The sequence below is a fragment of the Sarcophilus harrisii genome, chromosome 3 (genome assembly GCF_902635505.1).
Source record: "Sarcophilus harrisii chromosome 3, mSarHar1.11, whole genome shotgun sequence".
NCBI lineage: Eukaryota > Metazoa > Chordata > Mammalia > Dasyuromorphia > Dasyuridae > Sarcophilus > Sarcophilus harrisii.
In genome coordinates, this window is record NC_045428.1 from 409,869,316 (window position 1) to 409,894,414 (window position 25,099).

The 25,099-nt window shown below is 33.2% G+C and overlaps 1 protein-coding gene across 3 annotated transcripts in view; it reads left to right on the top strand.

The window, feature by feature from the left end:
- Positions 1-25,099, top strand: part of GRB14 (growth factor receptor bound protein 14) — a 157,560-nt gene that overhangs the window by 55,778 nt on the left and 76,683 nt on the right. Inside the window, exon 1 of one of the 3 annotated variants that reach the window (XM_012544761.2) lies at positions 9,235-9,475. The exons of the other annotated variants lie outside the window; for them this stretch is intronic. Within the exon in view, the coding sequence (XP_012400215.1) occupies positions 9,413-9,475 (63 nt within the window). The 5' untranslated portion in view covers positions 9,235-9,412. Of the gene's footprint in view, positions 1-9,234; positions 9,476-25,099 lie in introns of those variants that run through there. 3 annotated transcript variants of the gene reach the window in all.

Below are 25,099 nucleotides of genomic sequence, written 5' to 3' on the forward strand. Positions count from 1 at the left end.
ATACCCTAAAGTTCCCATGGAGAAGTCAGTGTGTTTATGCCTAGAATAAATCATATAGCTGACAGTTGTTAAGTGAACAGAATTTTTTATGTCCTTTAAAATCTCATAGAACCTTTATAGAATTACAATCATTCACTTGGAAGAAAACTTAAGGATCCTCAAAGTCCATCTTGTATCTGAATAGAGTCTTCACCATAACCAAATAACCATTCAATCTCTGTTTAGACTTCATCTTAGGTCAAGTCTACTATCCCTCATTCTCATTAGAGATATATTAGAAGATAGATGGGTTGTTAGGTTTTTCCTTACTGAGTCTAACTCTCTGCAGCATCCACTCATTCCTGGTTCTGCTTTCTTGGGCCAATCATAATAAGTCTGATTTGTCTTCCACAGAATAGCCCTTGAGAATATTGAACACAGTTGTTACATTCTAGTCTTCTGTTCTCCAAACTAAATATACTTCCTTCCTTCAAATAATACTATATCATGATCTTGATGCCCTTCACCACACTACCTTTTTCTGAAAGTTCTTCAATTCATGAGTCAATATACTTTTAAAAATGTGATGTCTTTATATAGCACTGTTAAAATAGCTCATTTTAAGCCCATGATGGCTTTAAGATTTACTTAGTTCATTCCTGTTTGGCTTTAGGAACTTTATTTTAGATGAAAAGTCTTAACTTCAGTTATAGTTGCTTTGAACATCTATTTAGGAAAATTCCTACCACCTGGGTGTGGGCTGGGCTCTCTGCCTAAAATTATACAATGACATCTCAGTACTCATTGTTAATTGGTTCCATAAGGCACAATGATTGGCAAAAATGAATACCAAACAAATTTTTCCCATAAGGAGTACCTCTCCCGTCTGCACCATAACCATTCCTTCCCACCTAGTTCTGCAAAGAAGCAGTTGGGACTTCTAGCTGCAGAGAAACAAATCTCTTAGTTTGGTTCTTTCCTTCCTGACCCAACTCATTTTCTGAGAAGAACCATTTATATTCTCCTCCTGGCTCATCTCAAACAAGCTTCCCGGATGTGTCTGGATGTTGAGGCAGAAGCTATGGTCCCCTGCCATTCACTGCTTGGGGCTCAGGATGCTGGCCTCTGGGGCTAAGGGTTTCCAGGTGTTCTGTGTCCTCTGCTAGTGACTCTGTCTGTGCTGCCATTGCTACTGCTCATGCTCCAATTGCTACTGCTCATGCTCCCATTGCTACTGCTCATGCTCCCATTGCTACTGCTCATGCTCCCATTGCTATTGCTCATGCTCCCATTGCTACTGCTCATGCTGCCATTGTTACTGCTCATGTTCCCATTGCTACTACTCACATTCCCATTGCTATTGCTGTTTCTGTTCCTGCTGAGCATGTTGGCCAATCCATGGCCCTTCAAGGACTAACATCATAGTTGTATTGCAGCCACATCTTCCTGCAGGAATGGCCCCATGACCTGTCTGCTGACATGCACAACCTCAACATTGTGAGCTCCAATATTATAGTCCTGGGCACCACCACTTTGGTGAGGAGGAGCTGCCCACTGCTAAGGCAATAGCAGCATCAGGGTCTTGGCAATACCCCTGGTTAACCCATATCACTACAGTGCAATTAAGACAACAACCAAGTGCAATGCATGTCGAACAAGCGTAAAGTGCTGAAGCAATTTTTTTGTTGTTGAAATGTGTCGAATCTAGTGAGTTTCAAAGCAGGAACCACTGTATAATATGGATTAGCAGTGCGCAGAATTGAATAATAAAAAGAGATAGCTATAGAGATTGCAACTGTGATTTAATGGCATAGGGAACTCCAGGTGATGAACCTCTCTCAAAATGCAGATCAGCATCTTCTCTGGCACATATAGTCTTAGGGAGTTGACTAAAGTACTGAGAGGTTGCTAAATTCACATAGTCAGCATGTGCAGGCATGGGATTTAATCCAGGTCTTCTTGACTCTGAGGGTGGCTCTCTTTCCATTCTTATATACTATTTGTCAATGAACATTGGAGGACCTAATTACAGAATGAATAATAGAAGCAAAATAAAAAGTCATGGAAATTACCCAGCTGGGAAATTATTTGGAATCAGTACTGATAAAAATGGTAGATCCAGATGTGCTGGGTATTTAAATTTGAATGAGGAGGACCACCATAAAAGGAAGCAAAAAAGAGAGGAGATACCTGAATGGTAGAGGAAAGCAGGAGAGTCAAGAGTGAAGCTTGGAGAGTGCCCCATTTCATCTCAAATAGTCTCTCATCTAAGAGAATGCTGGCTTACCATAACGTGGCTGACTTGGGTATTTTCCTTCTTTAGAATCTAGAGATTTAGGTAGTTGGCATCTAAATGTTAAATGATGTGCACAGGATCATGGAGGTATTAGAAGTGGTACTTGAATCTAGATCTTATGGCTCTGAGGCTAATTCTCTAAGAACCTTTTAAAAAAAACACTAGAAAAATGCCAGAGAAGCCAGTAGAAAAGCCAAATACATGTTATGAATACAGGATTCATAGAAGGAAGTTTATTGTGGGAAATCTGTTGTGCTTAGGAAAGGCTTTGTGGGAAAGGACCATTGCTTCAACTTTCTCACCTTCCACTTACTTTTCATCCCTTTGAAACTTGACCTTTATATACTTCTATCTCCAAAGTAGTTTCTTGCTTAATTTCATATACTTTTCTTGCTCAGTTTTCATCTTTCTTGACTTCTTATTTTCTGGTACTGTTGATCACCCCTTCATCTTCATAATCTCATTTTATTAGACTTTTGTGCCATAACCGTGGTGATTTTCTTTTTTTTATCCATCTGATTCATCTTCCTCTGTTTTCCTTGTAGGATCATCATCCATATTCAACCACAATGTGTAGATATACTCCAGAACTGTATCTTAGACCTTCTACTTATCTTGTATTGCTCTCTCAGGGATATGTACAGCTCCAAGGGATTCAGCTATCATTTTTATGTAGATGATTCATATTTAAATATCTCACCTTCATCTCTCCTGAGTACCAGTCCTATATCTCCACCTGGATTTCCAGTAGTGATATCAAACTTTCAATATATCCATACTGGAACTTATCTTTCTGCTTTTCCCCTCTATCGTTGCTTCCTCCCTTCATTTTATGTTAAGACATCATTATTTTTTTCACTCAATGGTATTTTATTTTTCTAAATACATGTAAAGATTGTTTTCAACATTCATTTTTGTAAGACTTTGTGTTCCAATTTTTTTCTCCCTCCCTCTCTTCCTCCTTTCCCAAGATAGCAAGCAACCTGATACAGGTTAGATATATATCCATATTTGTCATGTTATACAAGAAAAACAAAACCAAAATGGAAAAAAAAATCTGGAAAAAAAGCAAACAAAGAAACAAAAAAGGTGAAAATAATATGCTTTGATTCTACATTCATTCTCCTTAGCTCTTCTTCTGTATGTGGATGACATTTTCTATTCCAAATGGAATTGTCTTAAATCATGGCATTGCTGAAAAGAGTGAAGTCCATCACAGTTGATCATTACACAATCTTGCTGTTACTGTGTATAATGTTCTTGTGATTCTGCTCACTTCACTCAGCATCAATTCATATAAGTTTTTCTAGACTTTTCTGAAATCAACCTGTTCATCATTTCTTATAGAACAAATGATATTCCATTACTTTCATATATTATAACTCATTCAGCCATTCCCCAACTGATGGGCATCCACTTAATTTCCAATTCCTTGCCACTACAAAAAGCACTACTACAAACATTATTGCCCATGTGGGTTCTTTCTCCTGTTTTATGATCAATTTGAGATATAGATCCAGTACAGACACTGCTTGATAACCCTTTGGACAGCTCCATATTGCACTCTAGATTGGTCAGGTCAGTTCACAACTTCACAAACAATGTATTAGTGTCTCAATTTTCCTACATCCTTATCCAATGCTTACATTATCTTTTACTGTCATCGTAGCCAATCTGAGAGTATGAAGTGATACCTCAGAGTTGTCTTAATTTGTATTTCTCTGATCAATAGTGATTTGGGGCATTTTTTCATGACAAGAAATGGCTTTAATTTCTTCATCTGAAATTGTTCATATTATTTGATTTTTTTTATCAATTGGGGAATGACTTGTATTTTAAATTTCAGTGAATTTTCTAAATATTTAATGTTAATATTTACATATTCTAAATATTTTAGAAATGAAGTCTTTTCAGAAATACTAGCTGTTAAATTGCTTCCCAGCTTTTTTATTTCCCTTCTAATCTTGGCTGCATTGTTTATTTATTTGTGGGTGTGTGCACATGCATGTGCACACAAAACCTTTTTATATAATCAATATTATTTTGCATTTCATAATGTTTTCTTGTTCTTCTTTGGCCACAAATTCCCTTCCTCTTCACAGATCTGACAGATAAACAATTCCTTCATTTGTTTATAGTATCGTACTTCGTGTCTAAATCATGAACTGATTTTTGACCTTTTCTTACTATAGGGTGTTGGTGTTGGTCAATGCCTAATTTTTGTCATACTCTTTTTTAAGTTTTCCCAGAAATTTTTGTCAAGTAATGAGTTCTTATTCCAGAAGCTAGAGTTATCCATATTACTTATTACTATATATGCTATAGTAATTGATTATTGTGTTTTGTGTACCTAATATATTCCACTGCTCCACTTCTTAGTCTATATCAAATGGTTTTGATGACTACCACCTTATAATATAGTGTTAGATTTGCTATAACTAGGCTACATTTGTTTGTATTTTTCTTCATCAATTCCTTTGATATTCTTGGCCTTTTGTTCTTCCAGTTGAATCGTGCTAATTTTTTGAGCTCTATAAAGGTTTTTTTGGCAGTTGGTATGGCACTGAATAAATAAATTGATTTAGGTAGAATTGTCATTTTTATTATGTGAGCCTGCCTAGCTAAAAGCAATTAATATTTTTCCCAAATGTTGAGATCTAACTTTATTTATATAAAAAGCTTTTTGTAATTGTGTTCATATAGCTCCTGGCAATATTTTATGTTACCTACTATTATTTTAAAAGGGATTTCTCTTTCTATCTCTTGCTGCTGGGGTTTGTTGGTAACATGTAGAAATGCCAATGATTTATATGGGTTTATTTTATATTCTGCATCTTTGCAAAGTTGTTAATTATTTCTAGTAGTTTTTTTAATTGATTCACTAGGATTCTCTAAATAAATTGTCATATCATCTACAAAGAATGAGAGTTTTGGTTCCTCATTATCTACTCTAATTCCTTCAATTTTTTTCTTCTCTTATTGCTAAAACTTACATTTCTAGTACAATATTTAATAATAATGATAATAATGCACCCTTATTCCAATTATGTCAACCTTATTTCCAGTTATACTAACCATCCTTATTTAGGTATTCATCACTTCTTAGATTGGATTATTGCAGTTGGCTAATATCTGCTGATCAAGAAATTTTTGTGGCTTCTTATGACCTCTAGGATAAAATATAAAATCTTTATATTTAACATCTTTTACAACCAAGTATCAACATTTCTTTCTAGACCAATTTTATGTATGGAAGTATCCTGTATAGAACCTCACCTCTTCAACCTCTAGGTACTCACATTTCAGTCTGCTCCCTCTTCACTAACAACTTGTTCCTTCAAAGCTTAGCTCAATTGAAACTTCTCCAGGATGCCTTTCCAGATCACAACAGCTGCTAGTTTGACTCCCAAGAAATTACTTTGTATCTCACTTGTAATCTGGCTCAGCTCCTGACTTTCTGGACTTTCCCTCCTCCATACCAGCTGCTTTTTTTTTTCACACTGGACATGCCTCTACTCAAATTCCTCTCCAGAACCTTCTTCATTTGAGAAAGTGCCCATGATAAACAATGCTCACTTCTAACCTAGCTTACCTCCTCACTCTGTACTTTTCCATCTCACCTTCATCGATCCCCCCATCTTTAATGTTGTTTTCTCTCATTAGAATGGAAACTCCCTGAGGGAAAGGACTCTTTGCTTATATTTGTCTTCCTAGGGAGAAGTGTTCAATAAATGCTTTAATCTAAGCAATTTTGTCTATACTTATGTAAAAGTATGCTTTTATATATATATATATATACATATATTTACTTTTATTTAGAGACATAAATACACATGGATGTATCTTTGATATAAATATGTGTATATCTATATCCACTTATAAAATATGTATCTATAATATTTATACCATAAAAGATGTATATGTAAATGTATAATGTAGGTATATCTATAGTAACTATATTTAGATACATCCATGTCTATATTCATCTCTTCATATAGACATAACTGTACATATACATTATATATAAAATGTCTTTATATTATAGCTATACTTATAGACATATTTTTATAGTATAGCTAACTCTAAATATTATATGTAAATATCTTTATATTATACATATCTTCAGAGATATATTTATATCCATCTAACTTTATAGAAAATTACTTCTAGGAGTTGTTTCTCTTGATGGAATGTGAACTTCTTGAGGTCAGTTTTTATTTTTGTTCTTGTATCCCTAGCACCTAGCATAGTGCCTAGCCTAATAGTAGTCACTTAAATTCTTGTTAATAAATTCTTGTTGATTGATATCCAAAGTTCTCCTTAAGGATTAGTCACCACCTTCATAAGGACGTTCATGATCTCCCTCTTCTGACCTACCTCAACAACTTTATATTTATTTGGTAGTATAATAATAATAATTAATAATTAAGTTCATACATATTTGTAGCATCTAATATGTGCCACACACTGTGCTGAGTACTTTAAAAATCATATCATTTGATCTTCATAACAACCCTGTGGGGTAGATGCTTTTATTACCCCCATTTTGCTGTTGAGAAAACTGAGGCAAAAAGAGGAAAAGAAGATAAATGATTTGCTTAGGGTCATAAAATTATCAAATGTCTAAGGCTGAACTTGACTCTAGCTGCCTCAACTAGAGAGTATTTGGTTGGGTAAAGAGGATGGTGTAGCAGAATTAACCAATAATTCATAAATGGGAATGCCTAAAACATATTCAAGGGATAATGATTCAACTGGTGTGGTTACAGTACAAGTTTGTGTTGATTTAGAAATGGAGATAGACTATAAGATTAGTTGGAGGACTTTTGTGTAAGAACTCAGGTTCCTGGTTTAGTAGCGTTGTATTAGATTCTCATTCTGATAATTTTTAGTGAGAGAGTGAAATGATTTGGTTGACATATTGTTGGATGTCTTGTGATTGTCAATGACATTTTCTTTTTCTTGATCTGATCATCTCAATGATGACACTTTTTCATTTTTTAAAAAAGTACATGGTTTTCAAAGACAGTTTCAAAAATAGTTAACTTTCTTGTAACATTTATTTGGATTAATGCCAATATAACTTTGGTGAAAATTCATTAAAAAGTTGTAAACTTAATTTTTCAAGTGTAGAGGATATAAAATATTTCACTCTGAAGTTAATTGTAAAGTATTTATTTAGCTGCAAAAAAGTAAATTGAATCAAGAAAAATTAAATGTTATTTTGATTTTGCAGAATTTATCTGGAAGTTTGGTAATAAAATATAGAATCATGATCTGGCTGTTGTGGAGCCCAGTTTAAAATTTAACTTATGTCAAGATATATTTTTTTTTTTTTGTGGAATGTTCAAAGCCTATGGGAAACTTCAAAAATTCAGTTCAATATTTGAGCACCTACTGTATGCAAAGTGCTGATTTTAAGTATTGGGAAAACAAGGACAAAATGAAAACTCTCAGGCCTGAAGGAGCTTAGTATTGAAGTTGAATTATGCACATGGTATTGTAGTTGATATAGGTGCCCTCAAGAAAGATTTGTTGCTTTGGTTTGCCAGTAAAATGATCCAACTTTGTTAAAACTGAATAAATTTTTATACCACAGACACAGTGATTCTCCCTTCAAACTTTAAAAATTTTCTCATGCCTTCCTCCTATTCTCACATTTATAGATTTTAGGGTAGTTATCTGTAATGATCAAATTCCTGCTCCCAAACCAGATCAATTTGACTTTACATTTGATTCAGGAGCCATTTCTCCCTTTCCTTCTCCCACTTTCTTCCCACTTCCAATAATCAGAGAAAACTTGTTTTGAAATAGCATAGGAAAGAATCTGAATTTTAATTTCATATTTTTTGATGTCTGCACTTGGCATACATAAGAAAAATATGAAAGTGTAAGACAATAAACTAAATCCTAATGGTACTTTAGTTGTGGAAATGATGCCTCACTCTTTTGCCTGGGATCTTCCATGTTATTAAAATAGTAATGTTGTAATCATGTGGTAATGTGGGGTATCTTTTACACTGAACTTGTATCTGTTCTTAGTTTATGGCTGAACAAGAGAGGTATCAGGATTAATAAAGAGATTTAAGGAATTGTTAGTTGGCAAATTTGTAATTGTGAAAATTCAGATTACTGATTGTACATGATTTCTTTTTTTGAGATTACTGAGCATATTTGCTTTAACACAATCTTATAGAGATTCATTAAAAATTGCTTATTTGTGGGTCCTATTTTTAGTCCCTTTCTCTAAAAAAAAGTTCTTTTCTTTTAGTAATTCTAGGAAAAAATAAAATAAAAATTTGGGAGATCTGAGACCTGGATTCGGTTTGAGATCAATATGTTAATAATATGCAATTCTGTGCTGCTTTTTAAAAAATATAAATTTTGGAAAATTAATTTATATTGTATCTCAGAAACCCTCCCCATTAATTAATACCATCATTTGTTGAAGTAATCTTTAAAATGGTATTTTGCTTCAGGGACAGTCTGAGTTTAACCCTAAATGCAGGATTTATCATTTAGCAGGGAATAGAATGTGTTTATATAAAATGCAATTTTCTTTATTCCATATATATATATGAATCCTTTTGAGAGTATTCATTTTAATCTGATGTGCAAAGTCCCCAAATTGACCCAATTACCCATTTTATGAGTAGCATAACTATTCAGTAAATTCACTTCATCTCCATATTTACATACTTTAAATAGACCAGTGTAAACAATCTCTTATCTGCCATATGTTAAATTGCTTTGGTAAAATGAGGATATAACTGTCTAATCAACAAAGATGGCATTGAATTACACTGTTTTGAGAAGGAAAAAAAAAAAAAAAAAAAACTAGTCCTAAGTGAGCTGAATGCCTGTTAATCTGGTTCTTTAAATATCATAAACAAAAGTATCAGAATGTGTTTCCAAGGACAAAGGAGGCGTTTTCAAGAAAGTGATTGGTTGCTGCCTTGTCCTGTCCCATAGTCATCCTTAATTGGCTTTTGGTAGAGTTAGATTCACATAAACAGGATGACATTTATTACTTTTTTAGTTCTTTCTCCGAACTGAGAACAGAAACTCCTCGGAGTTAACTGTGGATTTCATTTCACATATGGTCTTCAAGAGGGTATAGTTCTATGAAGAAAAGACATGAGCTTGTGTGCAAGACGGGTCACCCTGCCTGCAATAACTCCAATAGTTCTGCAAAAAAGGGTAGGATACAAATCCTCTCCTTTCTGTCCCCCCAAACTCTTTTTTTGGTGAATTTCTGGGAAACTTTCGTTAGATATCCTGAGAGTATTTGCTGAGTTTACTGAAAATGTTAGTTTAACTTGAATTAAAAAATACTTTTATATCAGAATGAAGGTTCTGTTGAAGTTGGTTGCCATGTGGAAACAGCAGTTTCCATTTCAGATAATTGGGTAGCATTTTAGGCAATATGTAGAAGCCTTTTTTTTTGTTGTTCTATGCATATTTATGTTTAGTTTTATTTGCCTTCATTTTAATTGGTTTAAAAGGAACAGTTTGTTTTTCTGTTAATTCATAACATTTCTCTCTCTGTTGGTGAAAGGAATTGCTTTTCTGTTCAAAATACATTTTTCAGTTTATAATCTTAATTTCTACCTATTTATGTTAGTTTTTATTTTAAATCTGTGTGAATGTTATAATTTCAAATGTTAAAAATTCATATTTTGTCAAATAGTTTACTATAAAGGTTTAGCTTTTTGTGTCATTTATGATATTTTATATTTTAATATAAACACTGTATATTTTGTCATATAAATCAGAATGATAACTATAATACATAATCTGAACATATCCTTTTAAAGTTTAAGTGTGGTGACAATACATAACTGAGTTTCTTGTTGGTCAGTTAAAATTGATCTCATTATGGCCACTTAAATAGTATTGTCACTATTGTAGCTCATTTATTTCACTTAAATTTGAATATTCTATATACTTTTTTATTTGATTATTTTTCTGGTGTCTCTCCTCCCATCAAAGTATTTAACTTATAAAGGTTTCATCCTAAACTGCTTATTGCTAAGGCAATTTTCTCACTTTGTAAGTTATTAATTAAATTGCACATTGAAAATTATTGTGCAGGGTTTTTTTTTGGTTAACCTCTCTGTGTCTCTGTTTTCTTACATGTGAAATGAAGGAATTGATCTATCCCCGTCCACTTCAAAATTATATAAACTTGAATGTATTTTCTGTTAGAATGATACAAATTCACAATGATATCTGTGTTGTTCGGTCCTTGTTTTAAAGAGTGATTGGAAAGTAGTAATAAAAGGTGCTATCATTTTAAAGAACTTTTAAAAAAGAAATGTAGGGACAACAGTTGGAGCAAAACTTGAATAGAAAATCAATTCAAGAGTTGAATGATAATCAGAAGAATAAGATTACTTTGGAAATAATGTTTGTACTTACTGAGTGAGATCTGAGGTTTTAGTTAACTTTTTGAAATTTTCTCAATTTTTGTAATAAGCTTCCTTAAGATTTTCCATAATAAGTAATTAACTTTGTAAGGCCCAAACCTATGGCTTTTTTTTTTGTCACTAAACAAAACTCAAAATTAGGTATAAATGTTGTCATGTTGCCTATGAAAGTACTCCTAGCCAATTTCTAATGATATTATAACCCTCACAAGACTCGTATATCTCTTAACTTTTCTGCTGAGGCTAATAACATTTACTTTAAGGATTGGAGTTGTTTTGTTTTGTTTTTTTTTCCCCTGATATTTCCCTGAATATCCCTTTCAGATATTGGATTAGACCTTACTAGATGAGAAAGTGATTCTATGAATACATCAGTCTAACATGACTATTTATTGAAAGTAGTCTTGCAAACCAATGCTCCAAATTACCTATATACCATGTATTTTTTTAATGCACAAAATTGCCTTTCTTATAAGAAGTCACACAGTAATCTCACAGTTCAGTGTATGCCTTCTTTATTTGTCTTGAACAGATATCAGTTCTAGTTGTAAGGATGATTTAGTAGTATGTATGCATATAGTTTCTTGACAAAGTGAGTATAGCACAAATCTAAAGATATCTGGCTTCAGTAGAAAGTCACTTCTCTTTCTCTTAGTGTCTGTTATATCAGGATTAAAGACTTTTGACTTATAGGCAAAAGGTAATATTCTTTGTTAGGTCATCATTGGCTCTACACTTATTAGGCAAGTTCTTAAGTTTATCATAGTTGTTCATTTTTATAGTATTATTATTATATAAATACTTCTCTGGGTACTGTTCACTGAAGTTTATATAAATCTCAAATTTCTAAGAACAATACAATCATCTACTACCATTTGTTCAGCTATTTCCCAATTAAAGAACACTTGCTTAATTTCCATTTTTTTTGCCACGTCAAAAAGAATTGCTAAAATATTTCTGCATGCATAGGACTTTTTGAAAGCTCTTTGATTTCTTTGGAGTAGTTCTACTTTGCTTTCCAAAATGGTTGGATCAATTCACAACTCTACCAATAATGCATTAATGGTTCTGCCTTTTCATAGTCCCTCCAATATTTGTCATTTTTCTTTTTTCTCATCTTTATCAATCACATGTGTAAGATGGAACCTCAGCATTTTGATTTATATCTACCTATTTATTTATTTAATTTTTTATATAATCTTTTAAAATTTTTTAAATTTAATTTAATTTTTATTTATTATATTAACTTTTTCTTGACAGAACCCATGCCAGGGTAATTTTTTACAACATTATCCCTTGCACTCACTTCTGTTCCGATTTTTCCCCTCTCTTCCTCCACCCCCTCCCCTAGATGGCAAGCAGTCCTATATATGTTAAATATGTCGCAGTATATCCTAGATACAATATATGTGTGCAGAACCAAACAGTTCTCTTGTTGCACAGGAAGAATTGGATTCAGAAGGTAAAAATAACCCAGGAAGAAAAACAAAAATACAAACAGTTTACATTCATTCCCCAGTGTTCTTTCTTTGGGTGTAGCTGCTTCTGTCCATCATTGATCAATTGAAACTGAATTAGGTCTCTTTGTCAAAGAAATCCACTTCCATCAGAATACATCTTCATACAGTATCGTTGTTGAAATATATAATGATCTGGTTCTGCTCATTTCACTTAGCATCAATTCATGTAAGTCTCTCCAAGTCTCTCTGTATTCATCTTGCCGGTCATTTCTTACAGAACAATAATATTCCATAACATTCATATACCACAATTTACCCAACCATTCTCCAATTGATGGGTATCCATTCATTTTCCAGTTTCTAGCCATTACAAACAGGGCTGCCACAAACATTTTGGCACATACAGGTCCCTTTCCCTTCTTTAGTATTTCTTTGGGATATAAGCCCAGTAGTAGCACTGCTGGATCAAAGGGTATGCACAGTTTGATAATTTTTTGGGCATAATTTCAGATTGCTCTCCAGAATGGTTGGATTCGTTCACAACTCCACCAAGAATGCATCAGTGTCTCAGTTTTCCTGTATCCCCTCCAACATTCATCATTATTTTTTCCTGTCATCTTAGCCAATCTGACAGATATATTAGTGGTATCTCAGAGTTGTCTTAATTTGCATTTCTCTGATTAATAATGACTTGGAGCATCTTTTCATATGACTAGAAATAGTTTCAATTTCTTCATCTGAGAATTGTCTGTTCATATTCTTTGACCATTTATCAATTGGAGAATGGCTTGATTTCTTATAAATTAAACTGAATTCTCTATATATTTTGGAAATGGGGCCTTTATCAGAACCTTTAACTGTGAAGATGTTTTCCCAGTTTGTTGCTTCCCTTCTAATCTTGTTTGCATTAGTTTTGTTTGTACAAAGGCTTTTTAATTTGATGTAATCAAAATTTTCTATTTTGTGATCAATAATGGTCTCTAGTTCATCTTTGGTCACAAATTTCTTCCTCCTCCACAGTTCTGAGAGATAAACTATCCTATGTTCCTTTAATTTATTTATAATCTCGTTCTTTATGCTTAAATCATGGACCCATTTTGATCTTATCTTGGTATACGGTATTAAGTATGGGTCCATGCCCAATTTCTGCCATACTAATTTCCAGTTATCTCAGCAATTTTTGTCAAATAATGAATTCTTATCCCAAAAGTTAGGATCTTTGAGTTTGTCAAACACTAGATTGCTATAGTTGACTATTCTGTCTTGTGAGCCTAACCTGTTCAACTGATCAACTAATCTATTTCTTAGCCAATACCAAATGGTTTTGGTGATTGCTGCTTTATAATATAGTTTTAGATCAGGTACACCTAGGCCACCTTAATTTGATTTTTTTTTCATTAATTCCCTTGAGATTCTCGACCTTTTATTATTCCATATGAATTTTGTTGTTATTTTTTCTAGATCATTAAAATATTTTCTTGGAAGTCTGATTGGTACAGCACTAAATAAATAGATTAATTTAGGGAGTACTGTCATCAATACTCGCTCGGCCTATCCAAGAGCACTTAATATTTTTCCAATTATTTTATTTGTGTGGAAAGTTTTTTGTAATTTTGCTCATGTAATTCCTGACTTTCCTTTGGTAGATAGATTCTCAAATATTTTATGCTGTCAGCAGTTATTTTGAATGGAATTTCTCTGTGTATCTCTTGCTGTTGGATTTTGTTGGTGATTGTATAAAAATGCTGAGGATTTATGGGGATTTATTTTATATCCTGAAACTTTGCTAAAGTTCTGAATTATTTCTAATGGCCTTTCAGTAGAATCTCTGGGGTTCTCTAAGTATACCATCATATCATCTGCAAAGAGTGATAGTGTGGTTTCCTCATTGCTTACTCTAATTCCTTTAATCTCTTTCTCGACTCTTATTGCCGAGGCTAGTGTTTCTAATACAATATTAAATAATAATGATGATAGTGGGCAACCTTGCTTCACTCCAGATCATACTGGGAAAGATTCCAGTTTTTCCCCATTGCACATGATGTTTACTGATGATTTTAAATAGATGCTTCTGACTATTTTAAGAAAAAGTCCCTTTATTCCTATACTCTCAAGTGTTTTTATTAGGAATGGATGTTGGATTTTATCAAATGCTTTTTCTGCATCTATTGAGATGATCATATGGTTTTTGTTAGTTTGGTTATTGATATAGTTGATTATGCTAATAGTTTTCCTAATATTGAACCAACCCTGCATTGGATTTACCTATTTATTGATGATTTTGAGCATTTTTTTTACATGGCTATAGATGGTTTGGATTTCTTGTCTTGTTCATATCCTATGTGCAGTCTATCTGAGAAGAGTTAAAAAATTCTTGAGATGTGGGACAGCATGACATGGTGGAAAGAATACTTTCTGTAATTAAAGGATATTGGTTTAAAATCCCACTCTGATGTTATCTGTCTGACTTGGGCAAATTACTTATGGTTAACTGGTCCTTACTTTCTTCATCTTTCAAACAAAGGAATTAGGTTTGATGGCCTCTGAAGTTCTCAATAACACTGCAGTTATTAGTGATTTTTTTCATTCCAATAATTTGTTCTTTCAAAATAACCTACTCCTTCTTCCCCAAATCTTTCAACTGTCTTTCTGTGAAGTGGTTCATTGGTTTGACCTTTTCAGGTGAGAAAGCTGAGGTTCAGGCAAATATTTTGCTTAAGATCATACACAAAATAAGGGTAAAGTTAAAAAAAAATAGAATTTAGAACTCTTGACTCTTGTTTTCTGTTTCCATCAAATATATTGTGATTTCTGAAATTATTTGTAATAGATCCATAGTCTCTAGACTAGGACATTAAGGGAGTTAGGGAGAAGGGAACAATTTTTTATTATAACCTGCTTTGTGCCAGTTACTGTGTTATATGTGCTTTACAAATATTTTATATAGACCAAGAAAATGTTTCAAGATTGTGGTAAAGTGGTAAAAGAATCTTATATCAAAATTTTTTGAACAGTTTATGGGGAATGTGAACATATTTATCTTCTTCTATAGGAAGGTTAATAGCTGCAAAGATTCAGTTTTAACTCTCAGTTCTTTACATTTGTACAGTAAATGATTAGCTTATATTCAACTAGCCAATAATATGACATCTGAAGTATAGTAGCAATAGATATTCAGTTAATTCCCTAATCTCATAAAACTTCTAACCCTCTCTTAAACACAAAGAAACCTAATAGTTATCACCCTAGTTCAGGATTTCATCATCTCTTATATAGACTACTGCAGTAAGCATTTAATTGGACTTCCTGACTCATGCCTGCACTCCATCCATGCTTCACTCAGTGGCCAAGGTAATTATCCTCAAATGTAGATCTGATCATTTTACTCCTGCCATTCCTCTTACTAAACTCCTATCACTCTTTAGTTATCTCTAGGATCGAATATACATTCTTCTATTTGACATTTAAAAGTCTTAAGAACCTGACTTTTCATCTTTTATCTTTTAAAAAAATATTTATTCCTTTCCTCAGCACTTTATAATTCAAATATCCTCATTGTTCTTTACATATGTGACACTTCCCACATTTCTGTGCACTTAAATTTATTATCTCTTGGACCCAGAATGTTCTTCCTTTTAATCTTCCTCTTAAAATCCCTGTCACCTCCCCCACCTGGTATTTTCCACTTTAAGGCAGCTTTCATCTACTTATGTATATTTTGTTTCCTCTGTTGGATTATACTTCCTGACAACAGGTATTACTGCTTTTTATTTATTTATTTATTTATTTTTGTATTCTCAGCATTCATGCTGGTATATAATAAGCACTTAATTATGTTGTTGTTAATGCCTGTTGATTGATACATTTTATTTTTATGACTCATATTTGCTTTTAATTCTATTTAAGTATTACCCTAAAGTGATATGCCACAATTTATTTAGTTACTTGAGGTTTGGATATTTAAAGACAGTAGAGAAAAATGCTGGATTTGGAGTAAGAGGAAAGACTTCACTTTGCGCTCGCTCTCTCTCTCTCTCTCTCTCTCTCTCTCTCTCTCTCTCTCTATATATATATATATATATATATATATGTAGATAGATAGATAGGTCTAACCCAGATTGTGAGTAAAGTGAAAGCCTCAAATCTATTGGTAAATTAGGGGGATATCTACATCAAGCATAATAGACTTCTCCCTGTGAAATGGGTGAATTAGTTTGTTTCAGTGACTATGAAGGCAGCTAATGCATTTGTGGTAGAGCAATTAGATTTTTCAGTCACTGAAAGAAGCCAAGTTATTCTCTGCAAAACACACTAGTGCAATTCTGCCTCACTTAAATCCATTTCATATGCAAATCAAGATATTATGCCATGGTGTCATTGGTTCTCAGATCACTAGTTGATCAAGATGTCATTGGTCCTCTTTAAAAAAATGAAGAATCCTTGTCAACAATAGATCACTAGTTGATTGGTTATAATTCTCTTTTGATAAATATATATTTTTGGGATAATGTTTTTGGTGTATTTTAGTATATTGGGGCTTTCATTAATATGAATATTCCCTTCAAAGATGCAGCCTACAATTTGATCATATGACTATAGCTATCCCTATATGACTCTTGTTTGCATCCCCCCATAAATTTGTTCTTAGTATATTCTGATATTTATTGGATCTATGATCTTATCAGTGTGGGTATTCCTTCCAGTAACGGAGATTACAAACCAACCATGTCTATTTTGTCCTGTAAGTTTACCACAAGAGGTTTGTTCTTTATTTCAAAGAACTTCCAATTTTCTTTGCCTTGCATAGATCCCACTTGCTATGCAATTAAGCATTATAATTTTCCTGTCATACAAAATACTTTATATTAATTCATCTGCAAAATTTTTTGTTTGCCTGCTTAAACCCATCTTATGGCTCTCAGTTGTGGGTGTTTTTTTTTTTTTTTTTTTAATGATCTCCAGGTTTTTAGGTTTTTGGAAACTGTAGTTCCATGCCTTGGAGTCCACATCATCCCTAGAAGGATTTTTTTAAAAGATTATTGCATCATAAGATCTGATTTTTTTAAATTAATTTTCACTTTATACTGACAGATTTTTCTTCAAAAAATCCCACCAATTTGCATTTGTATGAGAATTGTGAGAGTATATTTCTTTTTTTATAGTTCTACCAGCATGAAAATTTTGTGATTGATATTTGAATTGGGCTACCTTGTTGTTATATTTTTTGCATGGTCATTAGACTTTTCACATATGTATATGCTGTTTTGCTCTATTAGAATGTAAACTTATTCAGGAAATGAGACCATGATTTGTACTTTTTTGTTGTTGTTGTTTAGTTGTTTCAGTCAAATCTAACTACATTGTGTTCAGACTAGCTGGCATTGTAGGAAGTATGCTAGATCATTCTTTGTCACAAAGATCCATTTTTCCTAGAAAATACTTTCTGGTTTTGGCATGTGGACATAGTGTTCCATGCCTATGAACATTAGAAACATAGTATTCTTTGCTGTTTGATTTTAACATTGTCACACTCTAAAAAGCTGAACATTCAAGGACTCAACCTGGCTTTTCCAATATTTTTCTTACTGCTGTGAGGTTCACTATGAACCTTCTGTACTAGCTGGAGGTTTCTTCACTACTTCTCCAATATAGTATCTGCCTGCTCCTCCTGTGCCAGTGATGCTAATCTATCTTCTGGGATACTTTCTCATTTTCTCTTTTTACCAGTCCTTTAAAGCCTAGCTGGAGTTCAGCTTCTTTTATATGAAACTTTTTGCAGCCATTCCAGCCAAAGTGTTCTATTTAGTAGTCATGTGGACTTTGCTACTCTTTTATTATGCAAGTATACCTAAAGACACTGCTACCTTATGGCCTGGTTCAATTATGTGTTTTGTATCTTATCTTTGTAACTGAATTGGAAATTTCTTGTGTAGGGACCATGTCTCACCTAGTTGGCATCCCTGCAACATCCAGTTCAGGGATTTCTGTGTAGATTGTAAAAAAAATTTTTTTTCTACTATTTACTTTGGTTTTAGCAAATCATTCAGAAATAAAATTGTGCTGTTTGGCAGTAGCAACATCTAGTGAGATCTTATTATCTGAACCAGGTTCTAGGATAGGGAACCTTAGTCTTGGTTGCATGAACTTAAAAAAAATATTTTATTAAAGGAATAAGAATAGGCAATGAGGAAACCAAATTATCACTCTTTGCTGATGATATGATGGTATACTTAGAGAACCCCAGAGATTCTACTAAAAAGTTATTAGAGATAATCCACAATTTTAGCAAAGTTGCTGGTTATAAAATAAACACACATAAGTCATCAGCATTCTTATATATCACTAACAAAATCCAACAGTCAGAGTTACAAAGAGAAATTCCATTTAAAGTAACTATTGATAGTATAAAATATTTAGGAATCTATCTGACAAGGGAAAATCAGAAACTTTATGAGCAAAACTACAAAACACTTTCCACACAAATTAAGTCTGATCTAACCAACTGGAAAAATATTAAATGCTCTTGGATTGGATGAGCAAATATAATAAAGATGACAATACTACCTAAACTAATCTATTTATTTAGCGCTATACCAATGAGACTTCCCAAAACTATTTTGATGACCTAGAAAAAATAACAACAAAGTTCATATGGAAAAACAAAAGGTCAAGAATTTCAAGGGAATTAATGAAAAAAAATCAAATGAAGGTGGCCTAGCTGTACCAGATCTAAAATTATATTATAAATCAGCAGTTACTAAAACCACCTGGTATTGGCTAAGAAATAGACTAGTTGATCAATGGAATAGGTTAGGTTCAAAGGACAAAACAGCCAATAACTTTAATTATATAGTGTTTGACAAACCCAAAGACCCCAGTTTTTGGGATAAGAATGCATTATTTGACAAAAATTGCTGGGAAAATTGGAAATCAGTATGGCAGAAACTAGGCATTGACCCACACTTAACACCATACACCAAGATAAGGTCAACGTGGGTTCATGATCTAGGCATAAAGAATGAGATTATAAATAAATTGGAAGAGGATAGGATAGTTTACCTCTCAGACCTGTGGAAGAGGAAGGAATTTATGACCAAAGAAGAACTAGAGATCACTATTGACTACAAAATAGAAAATTTTGATTATATCAAATTGAAAAGTTTTTGTACAAACAAAACTAATGCAGGCAAGATTAGAAGGGAAACAATAAACTGGGAAAACATTTTTACAGTCAAAGGTTCTGATAAAGGACTCATTTCCAAAATATATAGAGAATTCATTTTAATTTATAAGAAATTAAGTGATTCTCCAATTGATAAATGGTCAAAGGATATGAACAGACAATTTTCAGATGATGAAATTAAAACTATTACTATTCATATGAAAGAGTGTTCCAAATCACTATTGATCAAGAAATGCAAATTAAGACAACTCTGAGATACCACTATACACCTGTCAGATTGGCTAGAATGACAGGGAAAGATAACGGGGAATGTTGGAGGGGATATGGGAAAACAGGGACACTGATACATTGTTGGTGGAATTGCGAACACATCCAGCCATTCTGGAGAGCAATTTGGAACTAAATTCAAAAAGTTATCAAACTGTGCATACCCTTTGATCCAGCAATGTTTCTACTGGGCTCATACCCCAAAGAGATACTAAAGAAGGGAAAGGGACCTGTATGTGCCAAAATGTTTGTGGCAGCCCTGTTTGTAGTGGATGGAAGCTGGAAAATGAATAGATGCCCATCAATTGGAGAATGGTTGAGTAAATTGTGGTATATGAATGTTATGGAATATTATTGTTCTGTAAGAAACAACCTGCAGGATGAATACAGAGAGGCTTGGAGAGACTTACATGAATTGATGCTAAATGAAATGAGCAGAACCAGGAGATCATTATATATTTCAACAATGATACTGTATGAAGATATATTCTGATAGAAGTGAAAATTTCTTTGACAAAGAGACCTAACTCAGTTTTAATTGATCAATGATGGACAGAAGCAGCTACACCCAAAGAAAGAACACTGGAAAATGAATGTAAACTGTTTGTATTTTTGTTCTTCTTCCCGGATTATTTATACCTTCGGGGTGGAGGGAGGGAGGGAAAAAATCAGAACAGAAGTGAGTGCAAGGGATAATGTTGTAAAAAATTACCCTGGCATGGGTTCTATCAATAAAAAGTTATTTAAAAAAATATTTTGACAATTATATTCCAATATATTTGGTTTCTTTGTAATCACTTATGTATTTATGCATTTAAAAACATTCTAATAAGGATTCTCTCATGGAGTTCTATGGCATATACATAAAAAACCAGTTAAGAGTCTGTCTGCTCTGCTCTAGAGTGAAGGAACATGTTTTTAATAGAGAATGCAAGCAAATTTTTATAAATCTGTGATAACTTTCTTCTAGGAATATTAGGAATTTTCTAGCCATGTGACCCTGTTCAAGTCACTTAACTCTGCCTCAATTTCCTTAATTGAAAAATAAGAATGATGATAGTACCTACCTCATAGGATTATTGTAAAGATCAAATAAGACAATATTTTTAGAGTGCTTAGTACAGTGCCTGGCACATAATAGGTATTTAATAAGTGCCTGTTTTTTCTCCTCTTCCTTCTAGTATAGATGACAGTTGGAGAAGATCGTCTTGATTCCTGGTTTTAAATAAATTCAGACTGTTATAGAATAGGGAATATCTTTCATTTTATCAGATTTTGGGGAGAGTTAGTTTGAATCTTGTCATCTGACACGTAGATACTCTATTATCTGCACCTGTACTTCTGATGTAATCCCTGATAACCCTAAATTTGTTTGTCTTCTGAAGATGTGATTTAGGAGATGCAGCAACTGAATGCTATCTTAAATGAGATATAAAATGTGTATAATTATGGCTAAAATATAAAACATGTTTGAAGGACTTTTAAGAGATAAGAAAAGACTGCTAGAACCTATGGTGGAAAGGGAGAAATCAGGAACAGCTGGGATACAGAAGAGGAATCCTTATGAAAAATTTCTGCTCCCCTCTTCCCCTTCATTACATAACAGTGAAAAGAACAGTCACCAGTACTTAGGTTCTGATCCTAGTTTTGCCAATAATTAGTTTTATCATTAGGGACAAGTCATTTAATCTCTGAAGGCTTCTGTTTGTTCATCTGTAAAATGAAAGTGTTGATTTAGATGATCTCTAATAATATACCTTCTAGCTCAGTGACCTTTATAGGCCAGGTAAATCATATCATCATGTATGGAAAGAATTGGCAGATATGATTACAAAACTACCCAACTGTCTTTGAAAGATTTGAATGCAGGTTCTCCTCTCTTCAGGCCTGGTGCCACCTACTTTCAATTTGTTTGAAAAGATATGAGAATTTTAGTGAACTGCAAACAAATTTGGCTATGTGATCATGGTATGGCAACCAAGAAAGATAATGTGGTCTTAATCTGAAATCGGAGAGTCATAGTGTCCAGGACTCAGGACATGGTATTCCAGCTTCTGTAACTGAAGAATTTCATTTAGTTCTGGGTGCCACATTTTAGGAATTCCTAAATAGAAATAGACAACCAGGATAATGAAGGGCCTAGAATTCATGCCATTGGACAACTGAAGGAACTGGAATGTTTCACTAGGAGAAAAGAAGACTTAATGGTTCTGTGACAACTGTTTTTAAGTACTTGGAGGATTGACCTTTGGAAGTAGGATCAGATTTGTTCTTCTGTCTCCAGGGCAGAACTATGAGTAAGTAATTGGAACTGCAAAGAAGCAGATTTAGGAGAAAGGGAATAAGCATTTATAGAGCATGTACTGTATGCCAGATCCTATGCTACATTTCTCATTTGATCTCAACAGCTCTGGGAGGTAGGTGTAATTACCATCCTTATTTTACAGATGAAGAAACTGAAGCATATAAGTGACTTGCTGAGGATTACAAAACTGTTCCCTGTTTGAGGCTAAATTTGAGCTCAGATTTTCCTTTCTCCAGGTTCAGTGCTCTTATCTACTTCATTATCAGCTACATTCTTTGATGTAAGGAAAGCTTGCAAAAGGAAAAATGTATGAATAATTAGATCTACTCTCATGTAGCTTACTTCCTCACTGGAGAGACTTAAACAAAGGTTGGTTGATTATCAAGTATATGGTAGATTAGATCTAGGCCAATCAATCAGTCAGTTAAGAAACATTCATTCAGGAAAGAAATGATAAACTTACTTCCTCTAAGAAACTAGCATTGTCTTAGGGAAGACAACATATAATATTGAAGTATATATGATATGAATAATAAAAATTGGCTGATTTTTGGGGGTGGGTGGGGTGGGGAGGTGATTGACATATTTGGAGCTCATTGGAGGCTTCATGTAGGAGCTGAGCAAGACTTGAGTTCTGAAGGAAGCTGGGTTCTAAGGTGGAAGTAAGTAGTATGCATTCCAGAAATGGGGGACAGTTTGTACAAAGATATAATATGGGAGACTGACTGTTGTGGGAATAACAGCAAGAAGGCTAGTTTGATTCCACTATTGCTACTTCTGAAGACATTGAAATAGAGAAGGTTGGTTCTCAGAGAGAAATTTTTAAAATGCTTTGAGCAATAACAGATATGTTGGGGGAAAATGTCCATTCTCCCTAAACTGATATGAAGGACAGTGCTTGTTTTGTTGTTTAAGATCACAGAATCAAGGATTATTAGTTAGAAAGGACCTTGGAGACCACTTGGTCCACATTTTACCTGAAACAAAATCTTTGATGACTGGTTATATGATTCTGGCCTAAAGAATTCCAGTGATGGGGAATCTGCTAACTTCTTTGGTAGCTCATTGCATTTAAACATCTTAAAAACATTCTTATTTAAAGTTTTTAAAATTCTTTCTTTCCTTTCCTCCCTCCTCCCCTCCCCTCTCCCTCCCCTCTCCTCTTCTGACATGGTAGGCAATCACATATTAGTTATACATATGCAATTAGGTAAAACATGTCTATGTTACTCATTTTGTATTAGACTTGAATGAAAGAAAAAATGAAACAAAGTGAAAAATAGTATTTTTAATCTGTATTCAAACAATATCACTTTTTTCTCTGGAAGTGGGTAGTATGCTATCATTAGCCCTTTGGGATTGTCTTGAGTCATGTGTATTGCTGAGCATAGCTAAATCATTCGTAATTTTTCATTGCTTTTTTTTTTTTTTTTGCTTTCATTGTGTACAATGTTATACTGCTTATGTTTACTTCTTTATGCATCAGTTTGTTATTTTTTTTTCCCTGAAATAATTCTGCTTTTCATTTCTTATAACACAATAATATCCCATTACAATTCTATATACAACCATCCTCCAATTGATGGGCATCTCTTTGATTTCCAATTTTTCATCACCACAAGAAGAGCTGCTAAAAAATATTTTTGTGGAAATAGATCCTTTTCTCTTTCTCTTTTTTTTTTGGATGTCTTTGGGATATAGACCTTGCTACATCAAAGGGTGTGCATAGGTTTATAGCCTTTTGGCCATAATTCCAAATTGTTCTCTAGAATGGTTGGATCAGTTCGTAATTCCCCCAGCAATACATTAGTTTCCTAATTTTCCCACATTTCCTCTAATATCCAGCATTTTACTCTTTTGTCATTTTAGTCAGTCCTGATAGGTGTGAGGTAGTACTGCAGAGTTGTTTTAATTTGCTTTTCTCTAATTAGTAGTGATTAATCTCTTATAGATAGCTTTGATTTCTTTATCAGAAAACTGCCTCTTTATATCTTTTGACCATTTATCAATTGAAAAATGACTTGTATTGTTATAAATTTTATTTAGTTCTCTTTATATTTGAGAATTGAAGTATTTATTAGAAACATTTTTTGCAAATTCCACTCTCCCCCAATTTTGTTTTCCTTATAATTTTGGTTGCATTGGTTTTGTTTGTGCAAAAATTGTTAAACTTCACACAATCAAAATGCTCTATTTTACATTTATTAATTGTCTCTATATCTTCTTTAGTTCTAAATTCTTGCCTTATACATACATCTGACAGGTAAAGTGTTCTGTGTTTATAGTATCATTTAATTTGCTTATGGTATCATTCTTTAGTTTAAATAATGTACCCATTTTGAGCCTCTTTTGGTATATGGTATTAGATGTTGTCTATTATCTAATATATGTCATACTGTTTTCTAGTATTCCTAGCAGTTTTTTTTCTAAAAGTTGGTTCTTTGGGTTTACCCATATACTATATTACTATCAAAATTTATTGTAGTGTAATTTGTACTCAATCTATTCCACTGATTCACCACTCCATTTCTTAGTACTGGATTGTTTTGGTACTTAGTGCTTTATAATACAGTTTGAGATCTTATTTCTTTTACATTATTTTTCACAGATTCTTTTGATATCCTTGAGCTTTTGTTCTTCAAAATGAAAAATTAAAAAATTTTTTCCTAGGTCCATAATTTTTTTTTCTTTTGCTAACTTGATTGGTATGGAACCAAATTAATATATTTAGGGCAGATTTGTCATTTTTATTACTTTGGCTCAGTCTATCAATGAACAATTAATATTTTTCCAGTTGCTTAGAAATTACTTTATTTGGGTGAAAAGTGTTTTACAGTTTGTCTTCATATAGTTCCTAGGTTTGTCTTGGCTGGTAGACTCCCAAAAATTTTATGTTGGCTACAGTAAATTTCAAGGGAATTTCTGCTTCTGTCTCTTGAACTTTGTTGGTAATATATAGAAATGGTGATAATGTAAGTGGGTTTATTTTGTGTCTTGCAACTTTGCTAAAATTATTAATAATTTCTGTTATGATTGCGTATTTTAAGATCAGCACGAGACAGGAATTCAGGTTAGGGGAAAATCGTCAGTCTTTATTCTCAGTGAAGAAGGATCGGAGGTGGAAGAGAATCGGCGATAGCAATGTGTGCAGCTGAGTCAAGAAGCTAGCTCGACCAGCAG